We start from the raw sequence: 21,081 nt of genomic DNA, 5'->3' as shown, positions 1-21,081 counted from the left end.
TATCTGCTTCTGACCCAGTCATGGGCCAATCTGCAGAGCTAGTTTTGTGATACACAAAACAAGAATTCCTCACTGGCTCAAGCCAAGGAGGGAGTACTATGGAACTGATAAGTTCCTCTTGTTAAGCCTCAGTCTAAATCACAGAACCCTGTGTCCCATGGAACTTCCTCTGGTTGACTGTCTTCACCCCACTAAAGTCTGAGCTGAGCCCTGTAAGAGGGCAATCAAGAAGCTGCTTGTTCTTGGGCTTCACTGGTGGCACAGTGGTTGAGGGTCCGCCTGCCGATGCAGGGGACACGGGTTCGTGCCCCGGTCCGGGAAGATCCCACATACCGCGGAGCGGCTGGGCCCGTGAGCCATGGCCACTGAGCCTGCGCGTCCGGAGCCTGTGTTCCACAACGGGAGAGGCCACAACAGTGAGAGGCCCGTGTACCACAAAAAATAAAAAAAAGAAGCTGCTTGTTCTTAAAGACTGGGTTGAGGTGAGATGATGAGAATTCTCCCCAACAGTAGAAGCAGACTTCCTTTGTGATGCATTTTTGAGGGAGGAATTCTTCCCTCTCTTGTGTACCTGGAACTTCCTAAGGAAAGCTCTTGAGGGGACTTAAATTCTGGAATCATTCCATGCTTTGGTCATTGAGTGAATGGTTTATCCCTTTTAAAGGACTGATTAGTAACCAGGTAGCAGTCAGATAGGCAAGTTCTACCCTAGTAGCTGTTGGGGAGGGAAGGGGCAAGCCAGGTCACACTAGGTGAGGCCCTTGATCGCCTGAGAGCAGGTGGTGGCCGCTTCATCCGGTCTCTCAGAAGCTCAGCTTCCCTCTGATTACCTTAGGAGATCCCCGTTGCTTGCACCCTCTTCCTCGTGCCCTCCTACATCTGTGGATTCAAAGGAGGTCCTATTTTTCAGACAGGCCACCCTGTTGCTGCACTTCAGTTTGAGTCACCATGACAACCCACAGCCCATGACCAGCAGTGCAGTGATTATCAGGAGAGAAGAAAGCGTCATCATTGCCCCCAGGGACTTGGAGGACTCCTCTTGTTTCTTTGTGTGAGTGTTTAGCATGGCGTGGCCCAGAGCACCTATTCATAGGCTCAGAGAAGATTCTGGGCGGGGTCAGAAGTCCTTGACCTCGTGGCACCAGATGTCACCAGGTTCTTCCCCATGTCCAGCCTCAGGAGGTTGCCAAAGGTCAAAAGAAATCCCCCATATTTCATATGGGAAAGATAATAGCATGTTTGTTCTAAGGCAAGAGAGTGGTCCTTATTACAATTAGTAGATAAAGAATTTCAGGGTGGCAGAGGGTTCATTCTAAAGAAATTTTTTTAAAAGAGAAAGACACAATAATGAGAGGGGTTAACTCTAAATCCTGCAGCTTAATCAGGGGTCCAGAATGGCTCCCCTAATTGGCATCCTCACTAATAGTTAATGCCAGTGCTTAATAGTGGGAAATACTTGCAGGGATACACAGAGAACTTTTTTTGATAACAGAGAGCCTTTGTAACCCATTCCTGAAAAATGATTCCCCTACAGGAGGAGCCAGAGAAAGGGTTATGCCATGGGGTTGTTGATACATCTTTTCCTTCCTATGGATGCATCTGAGTGTTTATGAAACAGAAACTGACCCGTCCCCCCCACCCCCCGCCAGTGTCACTTTAAGAAAAGAAGACTCCATGAAGTCCGCCAGTGTCACTTTAAGAAAAGGAGGCTCCATGAAGTCCCCCCCGCCTGGCGAGAGCCTGGGCCCATCTCCCTATCCCATGGTCTTTCCCGGAAGGACTTCACTTACTCTGCAGGAAGGGGCTGCTCCGCTCTATCTTGACACGTTTTCTGAGAAGACCTTGTACTCCAGGTTTGGAAAATGCTTTTGGTGTTTGCAGACAAACACCGTATAAGTAGGAGGAGTAGCCTTAAACCGCTGTCTTCCGCAGACACGTGGGCAGATGTGGAGAATATAAATATCACCCAAATGAGAGCTCGGGGCCACTGAATCAATATGTGAACCACTGGCGTTACCTAGGTGATTTTGATGCAATTTATCATTAAGCCTGGTTCCAGATGTTTGTGTTTTCCAAACCTTGCGGCAAAGGCTGTGAGCTCAGGGGAATCTTCTTGGAGGAGGAGATGTGGGCAAGGGCAGTAGCTAAAAGTGGGGCCTCAGTGGTCCTCTGCCAGAGACGGGAGCCAATAAAGAGTAAGAACAGCTGCTACAAAGTGAACCCCAACCATGTGGCCTCTTTAGGGAGACTGGGTGTGGGGGTCCTTTTCACAGGTCAGGGTGGACCTCACTTCCCTCCTGTGGCCCATCTCCCCCCTATTACCTGGACCCTGAGTGAATGAGGCTGCAAGCTGCTACAAGCGATGAGAGCACCTGGGACTTTTCTGGCCGGGCCAGGCCCGGTGCCCCAGCAGGACTGGAATCAGAAGAGCCCTCCTTAGCCCAGACTGAGGACTCGTGCTATTCATTCCCCCTCCCCCTGCCCCACGCTCCAGCTCTGAGGCTCCCAATGGCTTCTGTTTCCTGCCTTGCTTTTTCTGAAGGCAACAGCTCCTGGAAAGGATTATCTCTCCGCCGCATCGTTAGGTTGGTTAGTCGATGGGCTGAGTGCTAATACCTCTTGACATGGAACATATGTGGAAGCTGAAAGGGCTCGGTGAAGGGGAGGGCGGAAAGAGTGCCTCGGAGAGCTATAACCCTTAGACCTAAGTTTAGAAGGTGATGTATGTGTACTCGCACTCTCTGTAATTTCCTCTGGCGGGAGCGTGCGTGGCGCTTTGCTTTCGTCTTATTGTAGAATCATCACTAAGTCAATGGGAGTGGCTACGAAAACCTACTTCTACCTCCTTCCACAAGTTTCGGGCGCTTCCCACAGTCCCTTCATAGGCATGGGAGTGGGAGCACAAGGCTTGTTTTTTTTTGCTGTACACGGGCCTCTCACTGCCGTGGCCTCTCCCGTTGCGGAGCACAGGCCCTGGACGCGCAGGCTCAGCGGCCACGGCTCACAGGCCCAGCCGCTCCGCGGCATGTGGGATCTTCCCGGACCGGGGCACGAACCCGTGTCCCCTGCATCGGCAGGCGGACTCTCAACCACTGCGCCACCAGGGAAGCCCGGAGCAAAGGCTTTTGAACTAAGATAGCATGGATCCAAATCTCAACCTACCACTTACTAGTTGTGCAACTTTGGTCAAAAGTACTCAAGCTTGGGCCTCCCTGGTGGCGCAGTGGTTGGGAGTCCGCCTGCCGGTGCAGGGGATGCGGGTTCGTGCCCCGGTCTGGGAGGATCCCATATGCCGCGGAGCGGCTGGGCCCGTGAGCCATGGCCGCTGAGCCTGTGCGTCCGGAGCCTGTGCTCCGCAACGGGAGAGGCCACAACAGTGAGAGGCCCGCGTACAGCAAAAAAAAAAAAAAAAAAAAAAAAAAGTACTCAAGCTTTTTGAGTCCCAGGGGTCTCATCATCTGTCAGATGGAGATTCCATAAGTTAATATATATAAGGAGCTGCGTGAGTGCCTGGCCACACGTAGCGCTTATTACCTGTTAGGTCATGTGGTACCAGCTGTTCAACCTGGCCTGATCATCTCAGCCCCACCCCCGCCCAACTACCATCTCTCTTTTGTTTATATGACCTCCACGTTTCCTTTGGGAGGTGGGTCTGGGAGCGGGTGGCCCCGCAAGATGGTTGGATCTGCTTCTGGGGAAATATTGATGAACACAGTACATCTCCAACCCCTCCCCCCTCGCTGGATCCAATAACGGATCAAGCTGAGATCTAGTTGGGGGCATCAAAATTTGGAGTTTGAGTACCAGGCAGCCTCTTGAATGAGGCGAGCTGGAGCATCCCATCTTGCATAAGGGATGCTGTTGTCTCTGCTTCATCACTGTCCCCTGGTCTGCCTTGAGTGAGAGTTCAGGGTGAGGGGAGTACATAGCCAAACATACTAGCTCCTAAATCAGCATTTAGTCAATGATGCGTGAAGGTTGAGATCCTGCTTTGCACAGGTGCAGGCCACTCAGTGAAGAGCCTGCCACGGTGCCAATGACAGTTTAGTGAGCATTTCAAAGAGCAGTCCCATCGCAGCAGCTTGGTGCTGGGTTCTCCCTAAGAGTCAGCAGGACTCCTGATGCCTCTACACAACCAAGAGGCAAGCAGTCTTTCGGACCCAACCAGACGTCCACCTGAAGTGTGCCCAGGTGCATTCCGAAGCTAGCGAAAACAGCCACTCCCCAGAAACAGGCAACACCTTCCACCAGGCGCAGGAATGAGAAGATGGATTTTACATGGTGGATGAGAGAGGAACTTTGGAGTCGTTCAGGCTGGAAGTTCACTGGGCAGCCTTGGTTCAATCCATCACCACTCTGACCCTCAGTTTCCTCATCAGCAAAATGAGGACATTCATAGTGCTGCTGTGAGGGTGAAAGAAAAGACTACATGGGGGCTTCCCTGGTGGCGCAGTGGTTGAGAGTCTGCCTGCCAATGCAGGGGACACGGGTTCGTGCCTCGGTCCGGGAAGATCCCACATGCCGCAGAGCGGCTGGACCCGTGAGCCATGGCCGCTGAGCCTGCGTGTCTGGAGCCTGTGCTCCGCAACGGGAGAGGCCACAACAGTGAGAGGCCCGCGTACCGCAAAAAAAAAAAAAAAAAAAGACTACATGGAAAGTGCTTTGGAAACCCTTTGGCACACGGCTGCACACAGAGCTGTGGTCTCTGGAGATGCTGCTGCATTATTATTAATTCACACAGCAGTTACACCACTGCTTCTCAAAGGGGAATGAACTGGGACAGATCAAGCAGCCTTGATGGAGAAAGAGGCAGAATCAATCCGTCCAGTGAAAGAGGGAGAAGGCCTATGTTCAGAACTTCTTACAGAATTGCTGAACCCCATTTCAAATAGTTGTTTACTCTCTGTTTGCTCCATCACAGGGTGGTTTTTCTTTATTTTTATTTTTTAGGGTGTTTTTTAAATTAATTTTTATTGGACTATGGTTGCTTTACAATGTTGTGTTAGCTCCTACCGTATAGCAAAATGAATCAGGCATACACATACATATATCCCCTCCCTTCTGGACTTCCCTCCCATTTAGGTTACCACAGTGCATTAGGTAGAGTTCCCTGTGCTATACAGTATGTTCCCATCAGTTGTCTATTTTATACATAGTAACAAAAATGTGTATGTGTCGGTCCCAGTCTCCCAATTCCTCCCACCCCACCCCTTTCCCCCTTGGTATCCATACATTTGTTCTCTACCTCTGTGTCTCTATTTCTGCTTTGCAAATAAGGTCATCTATACCATTTTTCTAGATTCCACATATATGCGTTATTATACAATATTTGCTTTTCTCTTTCTGACTTACTTCACTCTGTATGACACTCTCTAGGTCCATCCACGTCTCTACAAATGATTAGGATGTTGTTTGTTTGTTTCATTCCCCTGCAACTCTTGTCCATGTACCAGAGAGCTCAGAGATCCTTTCATGGAAGCCAGACCTAGTTGAGTAGCTGCCAACCTTCCTCCCAAAGGATAGAGGACAGAAAGACAGGCTGTTAGATGTCGCCTGTGCTGGAGATCAGTGAGGCTGTCCTCGGCATCTAAATCTGGATAAGCAGCTTAATTTTATCTCTCCCTGCACCGATGCATCTTGCCTTAGGGAGCCAAGCATCCTGGGAGAGAATAAGTGATGGGGAGACTCTGCCCTTTTGTGTTTCCTTTTGCTCCTGCTTATGCGCTATCTTTGCCTCAAAATTGTGCCAGCCTGGGTTGTTTTGATGCCTTACATCTTTGCGATAACATCTCATGCTGAGAGATCTAGGAGCAATAGGGAACAAGAAAGTGGGCAGAAAAAGAAGCCTCGATAGTTCTGATGGGTGAGGAGGGTTGCCAGAGTGGCCTGCAGTTTAGATACCCTTTCAAGGCAGATCAGAGTTACATTCCTCTGTCCCCGTAGCCATCCGCCTTATCCAGTGTCTGGCATTCCCCAGAACCAAGTACAGCAATTGGGCTCATGAATCTACACTAGAGTCTCAAATCTAAATGCCTCCTCAGGCAAGGTCAGTAGAATAAACTTGTGAAGGGCACACAATAGGGAATAGTGAGGACTGTGGCAAACAGAGCATATGTCTTATCTAAAGGGGGCAGCCACCCCATGGCTGCCTCCAGTGGGCCCAGTGTTACTAGAGCTTCTGATTTTTTTCAAAAGAAAATAGAAATATGATGTGTGTGAGTGAGAGAGAGAAATGTCCCAATTTTTTAATTAAAGTATAGTTGATTTACAATGTTGTGTTAGCTTCTGATGTACAGCAAGGTGATTCAGTTATACATATATATGTATGTATATTCTTTTTCAATTCTTTTCCATTATGTATAGTAGTTTGTATCTGCTAATCCCAAGCTCTGAATTTATCTCTCCCCACCCCCCTTTCCCCTTTGGTAACCATAGTTTGTTTTCTATGTCAGTGAGTCTGTTTCTGCCTTGTAAATAAGTTCATTTGTATCATATTTTAGACTCCACATGTAAGTGATACCATATATTTATCTTTGTCTGTCTGACTTACTTCACTTGGTATGATAATCTCTAGGTCCATCCATATTGCTGCAAATGGCATTATTTCATTCTTTTTATAGTTGAGTAATATTACATTTTATATATATTATATATATATTTATAGCTGAGTAATATTACATTTTATATATATATACATTTTATATATTTTTTATATAAATATATATACTTTTATATATATATATATATATATACATTTTATATATATATATTACTCAGCTTTTTATAGCTGAGTAATATTACGTTTAATATATATATGTGTATATATATATGTGTGTGTATGTGTGTATATATATATATAAATATATATATATATATATATATATATATATATATATATATATATATAAACATACCACATCTTCTCTATCCATTCATCTGTCGATGGACACTTAGGTTGCTTCCATGTCTTAGCTGTTGTAAATAGTGCTGCTATGAATTTTGGGGTGCATGTATCGGATTAGTGTTTTCTCCAGATATATGCCCAGGAGTGGATCATATGGTGACTCTTTTTTTAGTTTTTTAAGGAACCTCCATACTGTTCTCCATAGTGGCTGCACCAATTTACATTCCCACCAACAGTGTAGGAGGGCTCCCTTTTCTCCACAGCCTCTCCAGCATTTGTTATTTGTAGACTTTTTAATGATGGCCGTTCTGACTGATGTGAGGTGATACCTCATTGTGGTTTTTTCCCAGTTTTTAACACACTGGGAGGGCTGAATGAACAGAGTTGCATGTGGGATGTTGCAAGATGCTGCAGGGAGGATTCTATCCTCAGGTCATGAGATTGGCATTTCTGACCTGGTCTCTTTATTGATAATTCGATATTTCCTAGCAAGATGATGCCCTCAAAAGGCCCTGAACATCAAGCTTTGGAACAAATCATCTACCGCATACTTTATTATTTTTTTTAAACAAGAGAACCAAAAATGTTTGTGTGTGAAGGGTTCATTCCTGACCCGTGGGGACTTAGCCCTGTTGGATCCTCTCGCTCTTCTCCCTGTTTCTCTGCTCCATAGCATCCTCCTTGAAATACCCCCCCAAATAGGAGGATTTTGACTAAAATTTAATATACAAAGCACAGTAAATTCTTGGGGGAAATTGCTACAAAGGGGATAGACAGATGGGTGGGGTAGATGAGACATTCATAAAGAAGAAACTAAACCCTCCAGAGACCTAGAGTACCATAACTGCATCCAGCATGCGCCTTGGAAACGTGTAACCTTGAACAAGCCCACCAAACTCTCAGCCTCAGTTTCCTCAACTGTAACATGCAAGGCTGGCTCTGCCCATCTGCCCAGGTTACTGTGAGAATAAAAGGATGTCAGGAAAGCACGCTGGAAAACATGAAAAGTATTCTAGCAACGTGAGCTTTTTTTGCCACTGGGAGGCAGGAGGACATCGGTGTGAACCCTTGGAACCCTGACCGTTATTAGCCAGATTAAACGTCAGTTCTTCCTCTTGTCACCTCCACAGCTGCCTGCCTCACAGGACGGGCCTGCAACAAGGGAGTGGGGGCATGGATGATTGAGCTCCCATGGCAGCCCCTCCGTTACCAGCTCCAGTCCCCTGGACCCTGACATCAAGAGCCTCCAGAGGCAAGCCAGCCATGATGCATCCCATGGGTCCCTCCCCATGAGGGAAGCTCTGAGCCAGCATTGAAAAGAGAAATTTTTTAAATTCCAGCTTTTTGCTCGTTAGTTTAGTAACCCCCTCACTTTCATTCAAGAGTGGGTGAGCAATGATTTTACACGAGGTTCAAGGGCACAGCTAGTCAGTCTAGGATCATAAAGGACATTTGTAGGACCCAAAGTGCTTGCCCTGCCAGCCCCATTCTGGAAAACACTTCTACAGCCCTAATGGCATCACCTAGGATGGACCAGAATTTCACCAGAAACACAGCTTCCTTTTATGCTTTTTTTTTTTTGGGGGGGGGGTGTTTTGGTTGGCCGGGGCGGGTCTGAAGAACTAAAACCATGGCAGAACGGGGTCCCTCATGGATAGGAAGGCTGACCCTGGGGGATAGGTGTCACCTTAGAGGAGAGTGACCCCCTGGATTTGCATATGGAATTGAGTGTATTTCTTAATAAATGCTTGTGCTAAGCACTAGGAATAAAGGGAGGAATAAACTAATGTCATTTGTGCCATCATAGAACTTACCGTCTTGGGTGGGAGGCAAATGATAAACAAGAAAACAAACAAATATCCTCTAACCACAAATTGAGAGAAGTGCTACGAAGGAAATAAATAGGGGGCTATGAGAGACAATAGTAGGGGTCGTACTGGAGATGAGGGCGTCAGGGCAGGCCTCTCTGAGGAGCTGACATTTGGGCTTAGATCCAGAGGAGGAGAAGGAATCACCTTATGAAAGGGGTAAAGAGCGTGTTCAGAACATGCGTGGTGTATTTGCGGAATCACACAGGACTCCATCCATGTGTGTGTTTGTGTTTTGTGTGTTTCTGTGTGTGTGAGAAAGGATGTGTATGTGTGTGCACACATGCCTACCCACAGCTGTATTTTTTCTGGGACGATGACCTATAACTTTCATCAGTTTTCCAATGGGTTCAGTGATCCAAAAGAACTCTAAGGAATTTTCTGAATCAAAATTACCCTTAGTCAATCAGCTAAAGCATCAAAATAATTGTGCCAAATGATTTTTTATTTTTATTTATTTATTTTTTTTTTTTGAGTCCTGGAAGCTCTGCATGCTAAAGCAGAAAGTGGAGCACACAGGGTGCCATTTTGGGTCTCCCTCCAAGAGCGTGGGTGCAGGGGGAAGTCTCCAAGTGATCGGTGTGCCACACAGCATCCGTGGTGACCGGGTGCATGAGTGCCCAGATGCGTTCGGAGGTTTGGTGGCCACAGGCATGCAAGTCCCTCTCTTTCTGTGCTGAGGGCGGGAGCCCCTGCTGTAAGGAGAGCACTGCAGGTCATCACAAGGATTAGTGAGTCACCAGCCTCTCTCCTGCCTGCAGGCTCCTCAATGCCAACAAGATCAACTGCCTGCGGGTGAACACGTTTCAGGACCTGCAGAACCTCAACCTGCTCTCCCTATATGACAACAAGCTTCAGACCATCAGCAAGGGGCTCTTCGCCCCTCTGCAGGCCATCCAGACGCTGTGAGTATGCCACCTCGAGTGCCAGCGCGTGCCCAGGCAGCCAGCAACCCCAAACACGTAGTCGCAGAGAACATTCAAAACCAAGGCAGGGTGAGCACGTCCAGGAGGAGTCCTGGACCCTGCAGTGAGAATGGGATATTAATAATAGCACTAGCTTGGGACTTCCCTGGCAGTCCAGTGGTTAAGAATCTGCGCTTTCAATGCAAGGGGCGTGGGTTTGATCCCTGGTCAGGGAACTACCGTTTCCACATGCTGTATGGCTTGCCCAAGAAAAAACAATTTTTTTTTTTTTTTTTTTTGTGGTACGCAGGCCTCTCACTGCTGTGGCCTCTCCCGTTGCGGAGCACAGGCTCCAGATGCGCAGACTCAGCGGCCATGGCTCACGGGCCCAGCTGCTCCGCAGCATGTGGGATCCTCCCTGACCAGGGCACGAACCCATGTCCCCTGCATCAGCAGGCAGACTCTCAACCACTGCGCCACCTGGGAAGCCCTTTAGCTTTTTTTTTTTTTTTTTAACAATTTTTTTTTGAAATCATAATAGCGCTAGCTCGCCTGTACTAAGCACTCACACCATGCTCGGCACCCCACTGGGTGATTTCCCTGTATCCAAACAGTTAAGCCTCACAACAACCCTAGGAGGTAGGTGCTTTTGTGATCCCCCATTTCTATGTGAGGAAACCAGGGGCACGGAGAAGTGAAGTAACTTATTCAAGGTTGCACAGCTAGTAAGAAGCAGGATTTGAATCCAGGCCGAGTGGCTGCTCACCTGCTCTTTTAACCACTGTGGCCACTGTATTCTGAGCAGGCTCCACCCCTGCTGATAACCCATTCCTGCCCACCAACACCCACAAAACCAAGCCTCTGGTACAGGCACACTGTACCAGAATACGGGAGTATTTCACCACCCTCGTTAGGGAACAGTTCCTCACTGCCAAGCACTGCAGACGTTCATAAGTAGTTCCGTTAGATAGATGACACCTGAGTACAGATCTCAGCCCGTGTTTTTGATGGCTCCACCCCTAAGCTTAGACCCTAGCTCCAGCCCCAGGCCTGACCATGAGCCTGGGGGCTTCTGGAGCCCTTCTGAGTCATCTGGCACTTACTGCCCCTGTAGCCAGAGACGGGAACCAATAAAGGGTAAGAGCAGCTGCTACACATTGAACCCCGACCACGTGCTGAGCACTGAGTGTGGTGCTTTGGATAGTTTTCTCACTGAGCCAGGGAAAGCTAGGCCCATGGTTCTGTTGCCCTTGTGATGCTGAGGATGGTAAGAACAAAACCCGCTACTAAAAATGGAACACCCACCCTGTGCCCGACACCATGCCAGCTGCTTTATGTACCGGGTGTTCCTGAGCTTGGAGAAATAAAATTCAGTCTGCTCTCAGCATAAACCCTAAGCCTGCAACTTTCATTGCCCTTCAGAATTGGCATGGGTGAGATTGGAGACGATCAGGGGTGGGTCCTGACCCAGGTGGGGAGAGTAAGGCAAGCTGATTCCCCAGGCAGGATGCCGGCTGCACCTGTGACTGTCTTTTTGCAGACAGCAGACCTCAGGCCCGCTCTCCGGGTCTTGTCTGAGAGCAGCTCCCACCTCCCCTGAGGCCTCCTGGGGCAATGAGGGAGGGAGCCTGGCACCAGAGCCTAGCACCAGGCAGGGTGGTGGCGGACCATGGCACCAGGGGTCCCATCTGATTAACTCCCGTCCCTCTCGCAGCCACTTAGCCCAAAACCCATTTGTGTGTGACTGCCACTTGAGGTGGCTGGCCGACTACCTTCAGGACAACCCCATCGAGACCAGCGGGGCCCGCTGCAGCAGCCCGCGCCGGCTGGCCAACAAGCGCATCAGCCAGATCAAGAGCAAGAAGTTCCGCTGCTCAGGTAATCAGGTTATGGGGCAGGGCCCCACCTTCCGACTCAGAGTACAGCAGCCCTGGAGAGGCTAGTAATCCAATCTGGAGGACAGCGCGCGCTGTCATGGCTCCTGGGAAGCATCTTTGCAAATTAAATTGGGAAAATTCAGTTAGCCCTGCAGAAAACCAATTAGCTTATGGATTTAAAATAAAACACACACACACAATAAAAGCACTGTGGGGAGGAAGGGGGGTGATTTGGGGAGAGACAGAACCCAGGCAGCAGCGCATCTCCCAAGCTAGGTGGAAACGAGCGGATGAGGCAGCCTGGACACATGCGATCTTGAGAGGCCATGATTTATTTATTTTGTATTGTGTTAGTTTCCAAATCATGCTCCCCAAGTAGCAGATAGAGAAATAAATATACCCCAGGCCAGGCTGCAGGAAGCATGGAGCCTTGGGGGCCTCCTCTCCCCATCTATGGCCACCTTCGGTACAGCCCTTGGACCACAGTGTATTCTAGGTTTCACAGACGTTTTTGCTCTCTCCTCCACCCCAGATGGGTGCATTCTGATCATGGAGAGAACAGCAAAGGGTGTTGCTCAGAAAGAAAGCAAAGCCTTGCTCTCTAGTCCCCAAGCTGTGTCCAGAAACCTTCCTCCCTACCACACCCAGAGATGAAACGGGGAGGGGGCGTGGTGAATGTCAGGGGAATTCTCAGCTCATCTTGGGAAGAGAAGTTGCCCTCCTTGATGCAAGAGCTGGATGAACAGGCAGTTCAAAATGACTATCATTTGTGTTGTTTGCTTACTGGAAAAAAATCACCAAGCTGCTTTGTGCTCCCAATGGTGAGGCGTTGATAGTATGATGTAGTGAGATGGGCTGAAGCCAACCCTCACAATCTGTGTGTCAGCAGGACCTGTTCTTCTCTCCCTGCCCGGAGCATCTTGTGTAGGTGGGTTTTCCTGGGGAGAAGGCTAGTGTCGGCCCTAGTCGCCGGGAGAAGACCAGCAGGCAGACCTCCACTTCTTTCACGTTGCTCTTGACCTCAAAGTCAAATTCTTCAGTCCATGCCTCCAGAATGATCAGCCTGAGCTGTTTTATTTTTTTCAACAGAAGCAGATACCTTGAGAGGGCTTGGAGGGACCCCAGGGACTCTGCGGCAGTCTGAGACATTGATCTCAATTTGTCTTCCCCAGAATAACAATGTCAGTCACAAGAGCAGTTTCTTGCCCCTCATGAGCACTGTGCTCAGGGCTTCTAGTTTGACTCGCTTTTTCCAATAGTCCTGTGCGATGAGCAGGAGAGGTCCCCTTGCTGCAGCAGAGGGAGCTGAGGGCTCAGAGGTGAGGGGGCACCCCACGGTCACAGCAAGCAAATGGTAAAGGCAGGCTCGGACCCCAGGTCTGGCTCGCTCCTCAACACCACGCGGCATGTAGGAGAGAAGGGCCATTTGGGAAGGAGGCCCAGCTGCTTGGATGACTTCCTTCCCCAGCCTCACGGCCCCGCCCCCAACCTCAGGCCCTGAACTCTTTCCTTAAGTTCCCTCTTGGGGCCGCAGCATCTCAGGGAGGAAAATGCTCTCCCAGCCCAGAGCTGTGCCCTGAGGCCCAACCGTCTTGTCCCCGGGCCCTTTCCTCATGACTTACACCTCTGGTTCCGTCTGCCTCCTCTCTTCCTACCCATGTCTGGCTGGGGCTGAGTTAATTACCTCTAACAACAGTTGTGCCCAAGAAGAGGGGTGATAAGAGGCCGAGGAGGGAAGGGTGCCATCTGCCAACCCTGATCCCTCAGTCTGGAGGCTGGTGGGGGGGTGGTCCCATCATGATCTTGAGATCCTGATTGATGCCAAGACCCTGGGGCATAGGGTGGAGACGGAATCAGCCCAGGGATCAGCCATTGCCTCGGAATGACTGTAGGCTGGGTTTGGGGATGGGGTACAGACAGAACCCAGTAGGAGAAAGAGGAAAGCAGCCAGCAGACCTAGAAACAGCAGAGCTTAGTTCTAGCTCGAGATATGCCACTACCTACCTATCTTTGCACTGGAGAAACCCTGGCTTCTTTTCCTCTGTGGGGTGGGAATGATTGGACATTTTAAAAAGACACAAATAGGGAAAAGGGACAGGGTTTTTGGATTGACCCTGTCTAAAAAAATTTTTATACATCAATACTAACCAGAAAGATTATTCTTATTAAAGGTAGAGAAAGTTAGAGCTGTGATGATCCTAACATATAACATTCTATATGCTCTTATTTTATGTAACTACAGGCAAGAGAGGTCAGGAGAGCTAGCTACTGGTGCACTCCGAAGGCCTTGGCTTTGAGAGGCACTGGGGCCCAGACCTGCTTAGCATTGAGGGATGCAGAAGCCATAGCTCTAAAGCTCTGTGTTTCCAGGAAGCTCAAGAAGAAGGAAGGAGGGGCAGGTGACATGTACTGGATTTGACAGATAACAAGTCTGCGTTTTACTTTCCCCTAAAAGCACTCCCATTGCAAAGACAGCTGATGTAATTAGGAGCCAATTTGAGGGCTGCTCTTGCAACGCATAAAGCCCCTCCTTAGGCTGGGCATCTGGCTTCCCATGTCTGCCTCTATCAGCTGTATCCGCTGCCCTGGGCAGCAAGATCGGGTTAGAGGTGAATGCTGCCGGCTGGGGTAATCTGACCATCAGATTAAGGCCTCCTCAAAAGGCACCATCTGGCTGCCTAAGACCCCAAGCCCATCCTCGGGGGAGCACCTGGCAGTTGGAAGATGCTGTCTGCCTTCCGTCATGCCTCCCCGACTTTGTGTGTGGAGATCCAGTTGCCAAGAAGAAACTGGTGGTGAAAAGTACAGAGTGGTGTACTCCCTGTCCTCATCTGTACAAAGATGGCAAAGAGCAAGACACCTCTCAGGGAATCACAAAACTTTAGAGCCCCCAGAGATTACCCAGTCCATGCTAGAGAGGAAGAAAATGAGGCTCACACTGCAGTAAGTCTTATCTAAGATTATAGAGTGGTATTTTCAGGACAAGATTTGTAACCTAGGACTTCTGATATACTGAGAAGTTTCTTGATAACTTTCTCCTGGGCCCCTCCATTTCTTTCTGTTGAAGAAAACCAGAGAAGGAGGGGAATTTTAAAGCTTGGGGACAGGGGCATGAAAGGGCTGGATTTTCCCTGCTCTGGTGCTGAGCACCTGATCAAACTTGAATACGAAATCCCCAAACCAGAGTGTTCGCAGAGCCCTGCCTGTCTGGAGGGGCTCAGAGCAGAGTTGAGTCTAAATTACAGCGGCCAGCTCTAGTCGGTCGGATGGGAGGGCTTAGCAAGAGGTGGAGCCAGATCCGGAGCTGTGGAGTGACTTGGACTAACCAGTCAGTCATCACAGATAACCTATACATGTCAATATGCTGCCACCATCTTGTCCTAAAAACACACTGTGGAGGAACGGTGACCCCATCGCTCCTGTCAGAGGGCAGGGCAGTGCGGGTCCCAGTCTGGTCTCTTCCAGATGCCCTGACTCTGGTCTCTTCAAGATGCGCACATCTCCTCTTCACGGCTTGGGTGGAAATTCATAAAAACGGCCGCTGAGCTTTTGCAGATAAGAGTGTAAAGGCTGGGCACCCTCCCTGGGCCCATGGCATCAAGAGCAACTGGTTGTTGGTCTCCCCAGCCCACTCCATGGTTTACAGTCATGGCGGAAGTCAGGAAGGACCCTAGAGTCTGGTATCTTCCACTTTCTTTCCTTTTCTTAGTTTGAAAGAGTCTCCTTGTCATGATCATTGTGACTGTGGGTTTCTCAGTCCCAAACCCAGGGCCCTGGGGCTTCCCCGACTTTCTCCCTGCTAGGAACATGTATTTTCTCTCAATGTCACACCCCTTCTCTACTATACCTTGATTGATCTGTGATGACCATCTGTCAGCCAGGGGTTTCTGGGGGCCTTGAAGGATACTGAGGAGACATCAGAGGGACTTTTTCTAAAGAAGAGCATTGCAGCTTTGTTAGACCACTAGGAACCGTGACCTGTCTCTTTACTGAAGGCGCCGGGGGAACAGCCTGTCATGGAACAGCTCTGCTATGGGATGGGCCCTAGGCAGCAGAGAATGCAGAAGATGCTTCTGCTAAGTTCGACGTCTTGGCACATCTAATGGTGTGATTGAGTGGGGTTCAGCGGCTCAGTTCAGGCCTGCGAAACGATCCCAGACATTTGTGGTCATCATTCCCCTTGGGAAGGATCTGTTCTGCCCTGCTACTCCTGAGTAGGGATGTCCAGTGGCCTCCCACCTGTCCTTCTCCCTTCCTCCTGTGTCTCCCCCGGGGCGGGGTGTGGAGGGCGGTAGGGATCCTGTCTCCGGACGTGTTCCTGGGGAACCCCGCTCTCGGTACTAATCACGCTCAGTGGGGGCCTGCTCCGGCTTCCGCTTCTCCACGCTGCTTCCTCTGAGCGCTCCTGTCCTCTCTCTGACGCTGCTTCCTGACCTTGACTCTGACCAGTCGCCGCGGGGCTTTCCTTTGTGCTTGATCTAACCATGTGGTGGAATGATGGAAACGGAACATGGTTCTGTCAAGCACCGCGGAAAGCACCGTGCTCTCCTGCAGCATGGCCCGCCGCCGCTGGACACCTCTTCTCTGCTCTGGAGCACCGCAGCCCGCCACCCGCCAGACCCGCCTCTCTCGGTCCAACCTCACGAAGGGTTGGGGGCGGGGGGTGGGAGTCTCGAAGGATTCACAGAGCACCTCCTCCTCCAGGTAGCAGATCTGGGCTGAAATGGGGATGGGGAAGCATACGGGGGACAAGCTGAGATCTGTGTCCACGTCTCTATCCCAAATGGAGTTGCCATCCCCCACATCTAGTCTGGATGCCAGCCAAGTGGTAAAGTAGCTAGGTCTGAGCTCAGACACCACTGTTTTTCTTCTTGAAGAGGACACGTGTACCCAAGGCGTATGCCCTTTGTTTCATGGAAGAGTCCCAGTCCAAGGTCATTTTCCCACGTGGCAGTTAACGCAAAGCTCATACTGTTGGTACCCACCCTCCACCTACCGTCTTTATTGGAAGCATTAGGACTTAATGTGAGCATGAGAATGATGAAACTGCCATGAGTCTGAGACACTGGATGTAACCTGAGGCTCCTTCTGGAACTGACCCCCTCACCTCACGAGTACTTTGGTCCCCATGCAGCCTAAAGTCCAAGCTGTTTCCTTGACCTTCCAAGCACAGTTAACATGAGGCGAAAGTGCTGGGCTCCTCAGTGGTGCTAGTTCAGTGCCATGTGAGGTCTGTGCGGAAGCCCACTGCCTCTGATAATAAAGAGAGGGGCGTCTCGGCACCTCCCATGCTGCTTATTTCTTGATAAATCCTAGACCCAGTGTAACCAGAAGATTGTGTTGTTGGTTCATGCCGTGGAGTGTGTGTCCTGTCCCACGTGAGAGAGGGCCCTGGCTTGAGCCAGGAGCTGGGCTCTGGGCTTCCATGGCGATGTGTGACTCTCACTGTCTCCTCTCTCTCAGGTTACCTCTCAGAGCCAGGGCCCCAGCCATTGCTGAGGAATGGAGAGTCCTATTTACCTCTCTGAATTCTTTTCTCATGTGCTTACTATAGACCGGGTGCTGAACTATTTTACATCATTACCTTGTTTAATTTTCACAACAACCCTATAAGTCCCATTTTGCAGATGAGAACATTGAGGCTCAGAGAGGCCAACTAACTTGCCCAGGGTCCCTGGACTCCAGCATGGCTTCTCTTTACAACTGTAATCCTCAGCTTTCCCAGCTGCGGACAGGCCCATGGCCTTGAGTTATAAAATCAAAAAGACCTTGACTTGACTTGATAGGGAGTTGAAAAAAATAACACTCCCTTTCAAACTTCCTTCTGTTAATAGCAAATGACTTGAGCGAGAAAGAGAGCAAGCATCCCTGTTTACATGGCTCCTCCCCTCCAGCATGAATATACCAAGACCCATTTGGTACAGAACAAGTCCTCGGGCCTAGAGAAATTTCCTTTCCCTCTGAACAGAGAGGGCGTTCTGAGTTCCTCGGCACTGCCGCCACCATGCCAGGGCCAGGCCTTCGGGAGTGGGTCCAGAGGGTGCCCTTCCACAGGTGCCTCCCTGGTCCTCCAGCAGCTGGCTGTGACCAGGCAGTGACCAGCTGCAGGCCATGGCCATTTCCCTCTGCTTCCAGGCACATAGCTGCAATCATGTTAGACTCTGACAGGGAGAACTTACTAGGACAGCTGTCTGCCCAACCAATCTCCAAACTCCTGGTAAACAATTGGTATTTTCCAGCCAACTGGTGTCTGGTCCCCTGGCCTTTGCCGATGAGTGGATAACTGTGTACCTAGCAATGTTCTCTTGATTCCATTCACGACCTATAACCTTTGCTTGTCCTTTCAAGCTGAAGACCCCCGGCAAGCCTCCTACTCCCCCCCCCCCAGTTCCTCTTTCTGCTCCTTTCCTCCTTCTTTCATCCCACCCACCTAGGGATATTGGAGGTAGAAGAGGAGAACTCTGGACACGTGCATTGGCAGGTCCTTGGTGCTCTGATAACTGTGCATCTGTGACTTCCGTTAAACAAACTGGTTGCCCAGAGGATGATGCAAACTGCAGACTGCTCGTGACAGCAGCCATCCTGGGCCCAGCGCTGGCCTCTGCAGCCAAGTCCATCCAAAGGATGGGAGCTTTGGCTCCCCACCTGCCCCAACCCGGTGACCATCCAAACATTACATACATCCTCTCCTGGGAAGTGGCGGCGGGGCAGGGATTCATAATAAAACCGCATCGCTGTGGATTTCCACTCCCCTGGTCTATTGAAATTTCTCTGTGCTCACGTCCCGAGTGTCGTCGTTCTGAGATGCCCATCAAGGGGGAGGAGGGCTACGGGGGCAGGAGCAGGGGAGATGCCGGGTGACATCAGCTCTCCCAAGACCCATTTCAGCCGGCGTCTAGTTTTATGGCCCTTGTTCAAATCCTCCGAGATCTCTCCTGTCTGAACTCCCCTAAAGAGAAGAAGCAACGGCCTATTTCAGTTACTCCTCTCCTACTAAGTATCTCTGGCAGTGACAAATATGCATTGAGATTGAAATTGACTTTTAAAGCTCTGGAAAAGTTAAAAATACTTTTGGGTAGTTATGAGCATTAGGCATAAAATGGCTCCGAGAAACCCTGAGTAGTTTGGGTAATGAAATATGAAGTGATGGAGGTGGCATTTCAGGCTGGCTCCGACTGGGGAACGCACTCTTTCAGTTTTGTATGTACGCCGTTATTAACATTTCTGGCTCCCACTCATGTAAAATACCACACTCCGACCCCCTCGTTGTTACAAACCAGGGCAATAACAAAAACAGCAGGGGGAAAAATGTTGGAAAGGACACATTAGTCCATCGAATCTAATTGCAAAATCATTTCATTAAAATGGGTCAGCGGCTCCATTGCACAGGTCGGCCAGTTATAATCTAAGTATACTACAGAGAGCGATTCCTGCTAACTACAGACGCTCTCACCTTGATTGAAACGAAAACGCATTTAATCGGCGGCTGTCCCCAGCCGCAGCCCAGCCGGTGCACATCTTCAGGCTCGTCATGTTAGCGTGCAAACTGAGCTCGCTCCTGTCTTTCTGGCTTTGATCACTCAGGGTTTCTCCGCTTTGCAAGGATTCCATCCTAGACACCTTCTCAAAGGAAAAATACGTGCATATGTACGAAAAGCCCCTTCACACCATCACCATGGGGAACCGCCGTGGGGAATAAGAGAGGGTTGTCATCTAGCAGGGATTGCGCGATGAAATTCATCCAGGACTCAGCACGCTGATACGTCGGCGGGTGGGGGGCCGGAAACAGCCCAGGTCAGAGTTATTCAGTGGGACGGATGCTGACAAGCAAAGGGCAAGAAATTTGCATAATGCATTGGACCAGGGAGCCGCCCAAAAAACCTGGGATACCTGCTTGGATTTTGCTCACACAAGCCTGCAGGTGGAAAGTGGGATGAAGGAGGGGAATGGGGAAGGAGCAAAGAGGGAAAGAGACAGGTCCAGGCCTTGACCTTCTGTTTTAGGTGGATGATGTCACTTCAGAATCAGAGACCCGCCAAGTCCATCCCCAATCAGGCATTACCATGGGGAGAAAACGTGAGGAGTGAGAAACCAAGAGGGCAGTGGAGACATCTGCTTCCTGTCTCCCTGCAGCCCACTGAGGGAAAATGCCATTCAATTCACCTCCACCAACTTGACTTTATGATCATTCCTAGGTCTGGGATTAAGGTTTTGTCCAAAAGCACAACTGCAGTAAAGCAAAGTATTAGTCACCTGGGCCCTGGCAGCAGCCTGCCTGGGTTCGTTTCTCTGCCACGTCCTGAGTGACCTGCAGGCCTCAGTTGCCTCATCGATCACATGGAGTCATAATAGCCTCAGAGTGTTGTGAAGATTTAATGGGCTCACCCATTTGGAGTTCAAAGAATAGTGCCCTGCTCGTGATCCAGGCTCAGTACACATCAGCTCTCGCCACTCACTACGCTGATGTTTTAACGGCTTCTGACATGCCAAATGTTCCACTAGGTGCTCAAAAAAAAAATAGAATCGCAAACATCTGTACAACTCTTGACCCTTTTCCAGAGGCTCTCCACCGCCTTGATCTCCCTCAGATCTTCACAGTCCCTGTGAGATAGGGGCAATGATGTGATTCCCGTTTTACATGTGGAGAGATTGAGGCTACTAAGTGGCAAAGCCTGGGCACATCCACGCCTTCTATTGCTAAAACCTCTGTACTGCAGATGCCCTGTTCTGCTCCTAATACACATAAGATGGCCAAGGTCCACCTCAACTAGCCAGGCAAACAAATGACATTCACATTCTCTGAAACACTGCAGGAATATGCACGTATGGAACAATTGATGTGCTAAGGATACCCCATTTAGGCACTGGACAAATGTGAGCCAGGCTCTTGTGCCTGGCATTGTGCTGATGAACCGCTGAAGGTGAAAATAAAAGAGACCCGACCCCCATCAACTGGCTTGTGTCTGATAGGAGAACCAGAGCTTCCCTTTTATTTCGGGCAAGATCTGTGGTCTCACAGAGGTTCGCCCAGGAGCCAGGGGATCATTTCTGATCATTAAAGCAGCTCCCCAGGGCATCTCTCAAGACAGCACATCACTGGCCCTGTTACCATTACTGTGTATGTAACCTCCAGAAAAATTCAATTTCAAAAATTAATCTTAGCTCCAACTACTTTTAGCTCATTGGAACTGGCTTTTCACTGTAGTTAAACAGAGCTTCCTCTCAAAGGCAGCAGGTGCATCTAACACTCACAAGAGTTGTACTTGTCTTTACAGTGTTTTACATTTGAATTCATCACCAATATTTTTTTAAAAGAATTATCAGGCAACCCTCAGCCAAATTCCCAAACGTTAAAGCAGTGGGCTTCAATTCCCCAGGACCCCAACTCTCATGATTGCTTCCCAGTAATGAAACTGGGTGTCAAGGGTATTGATTGCCATGTGCTGGGCCCCCTTTATCGTTTCATTACCTGCTTTGTTCCTGAAGACAACTGAGTTTATGACCCTCTTCCCTGACCTCATTCCCAT

General features: G+C 49.6%; 1 protein-coding gene across 1 annotated transcript in view; it reads left to right on the top strand.

The window, feature by feature from the left end:
• The window catches only part of SLIT3 (slit guidance ligand 3), a 616,238-nt gene that overhangs the window by 507,995 nt on the left and 87,162 nt on the right, over positions 1 to 21,081 (top strand). The window contains exons 13-14 of the mRNA XM_082622425.1: positions 9,534 to 9,677; positions 11,392 to 11,555. Coding sequence (XP_082478551.1) covers positions 9,534 to 9,677; positions 11,392 to 11,555 — 308 coding nt within the window. The remainder of the gene's footprint in view (positions 1 to 9,533; positions 9,678 to 11,391; positions 11,556 to 21,081) is intronic.

This window comes from Mesoplodon mirus (genome assembly GCF_964341445.2).
Source record: "Mesoplodon mirus genome assembly, chromosome: 5".
NCBI classification, from domain to species: Eukaryota; Metazoa; Chordata; class Mammalia; order Artiodactyla; family Ziphiidae; genus Mesoplodon; species Mesoplodon mirus.
This window is presented reverse-complemented; position numbering and strand designations above follow the sequence as displayed.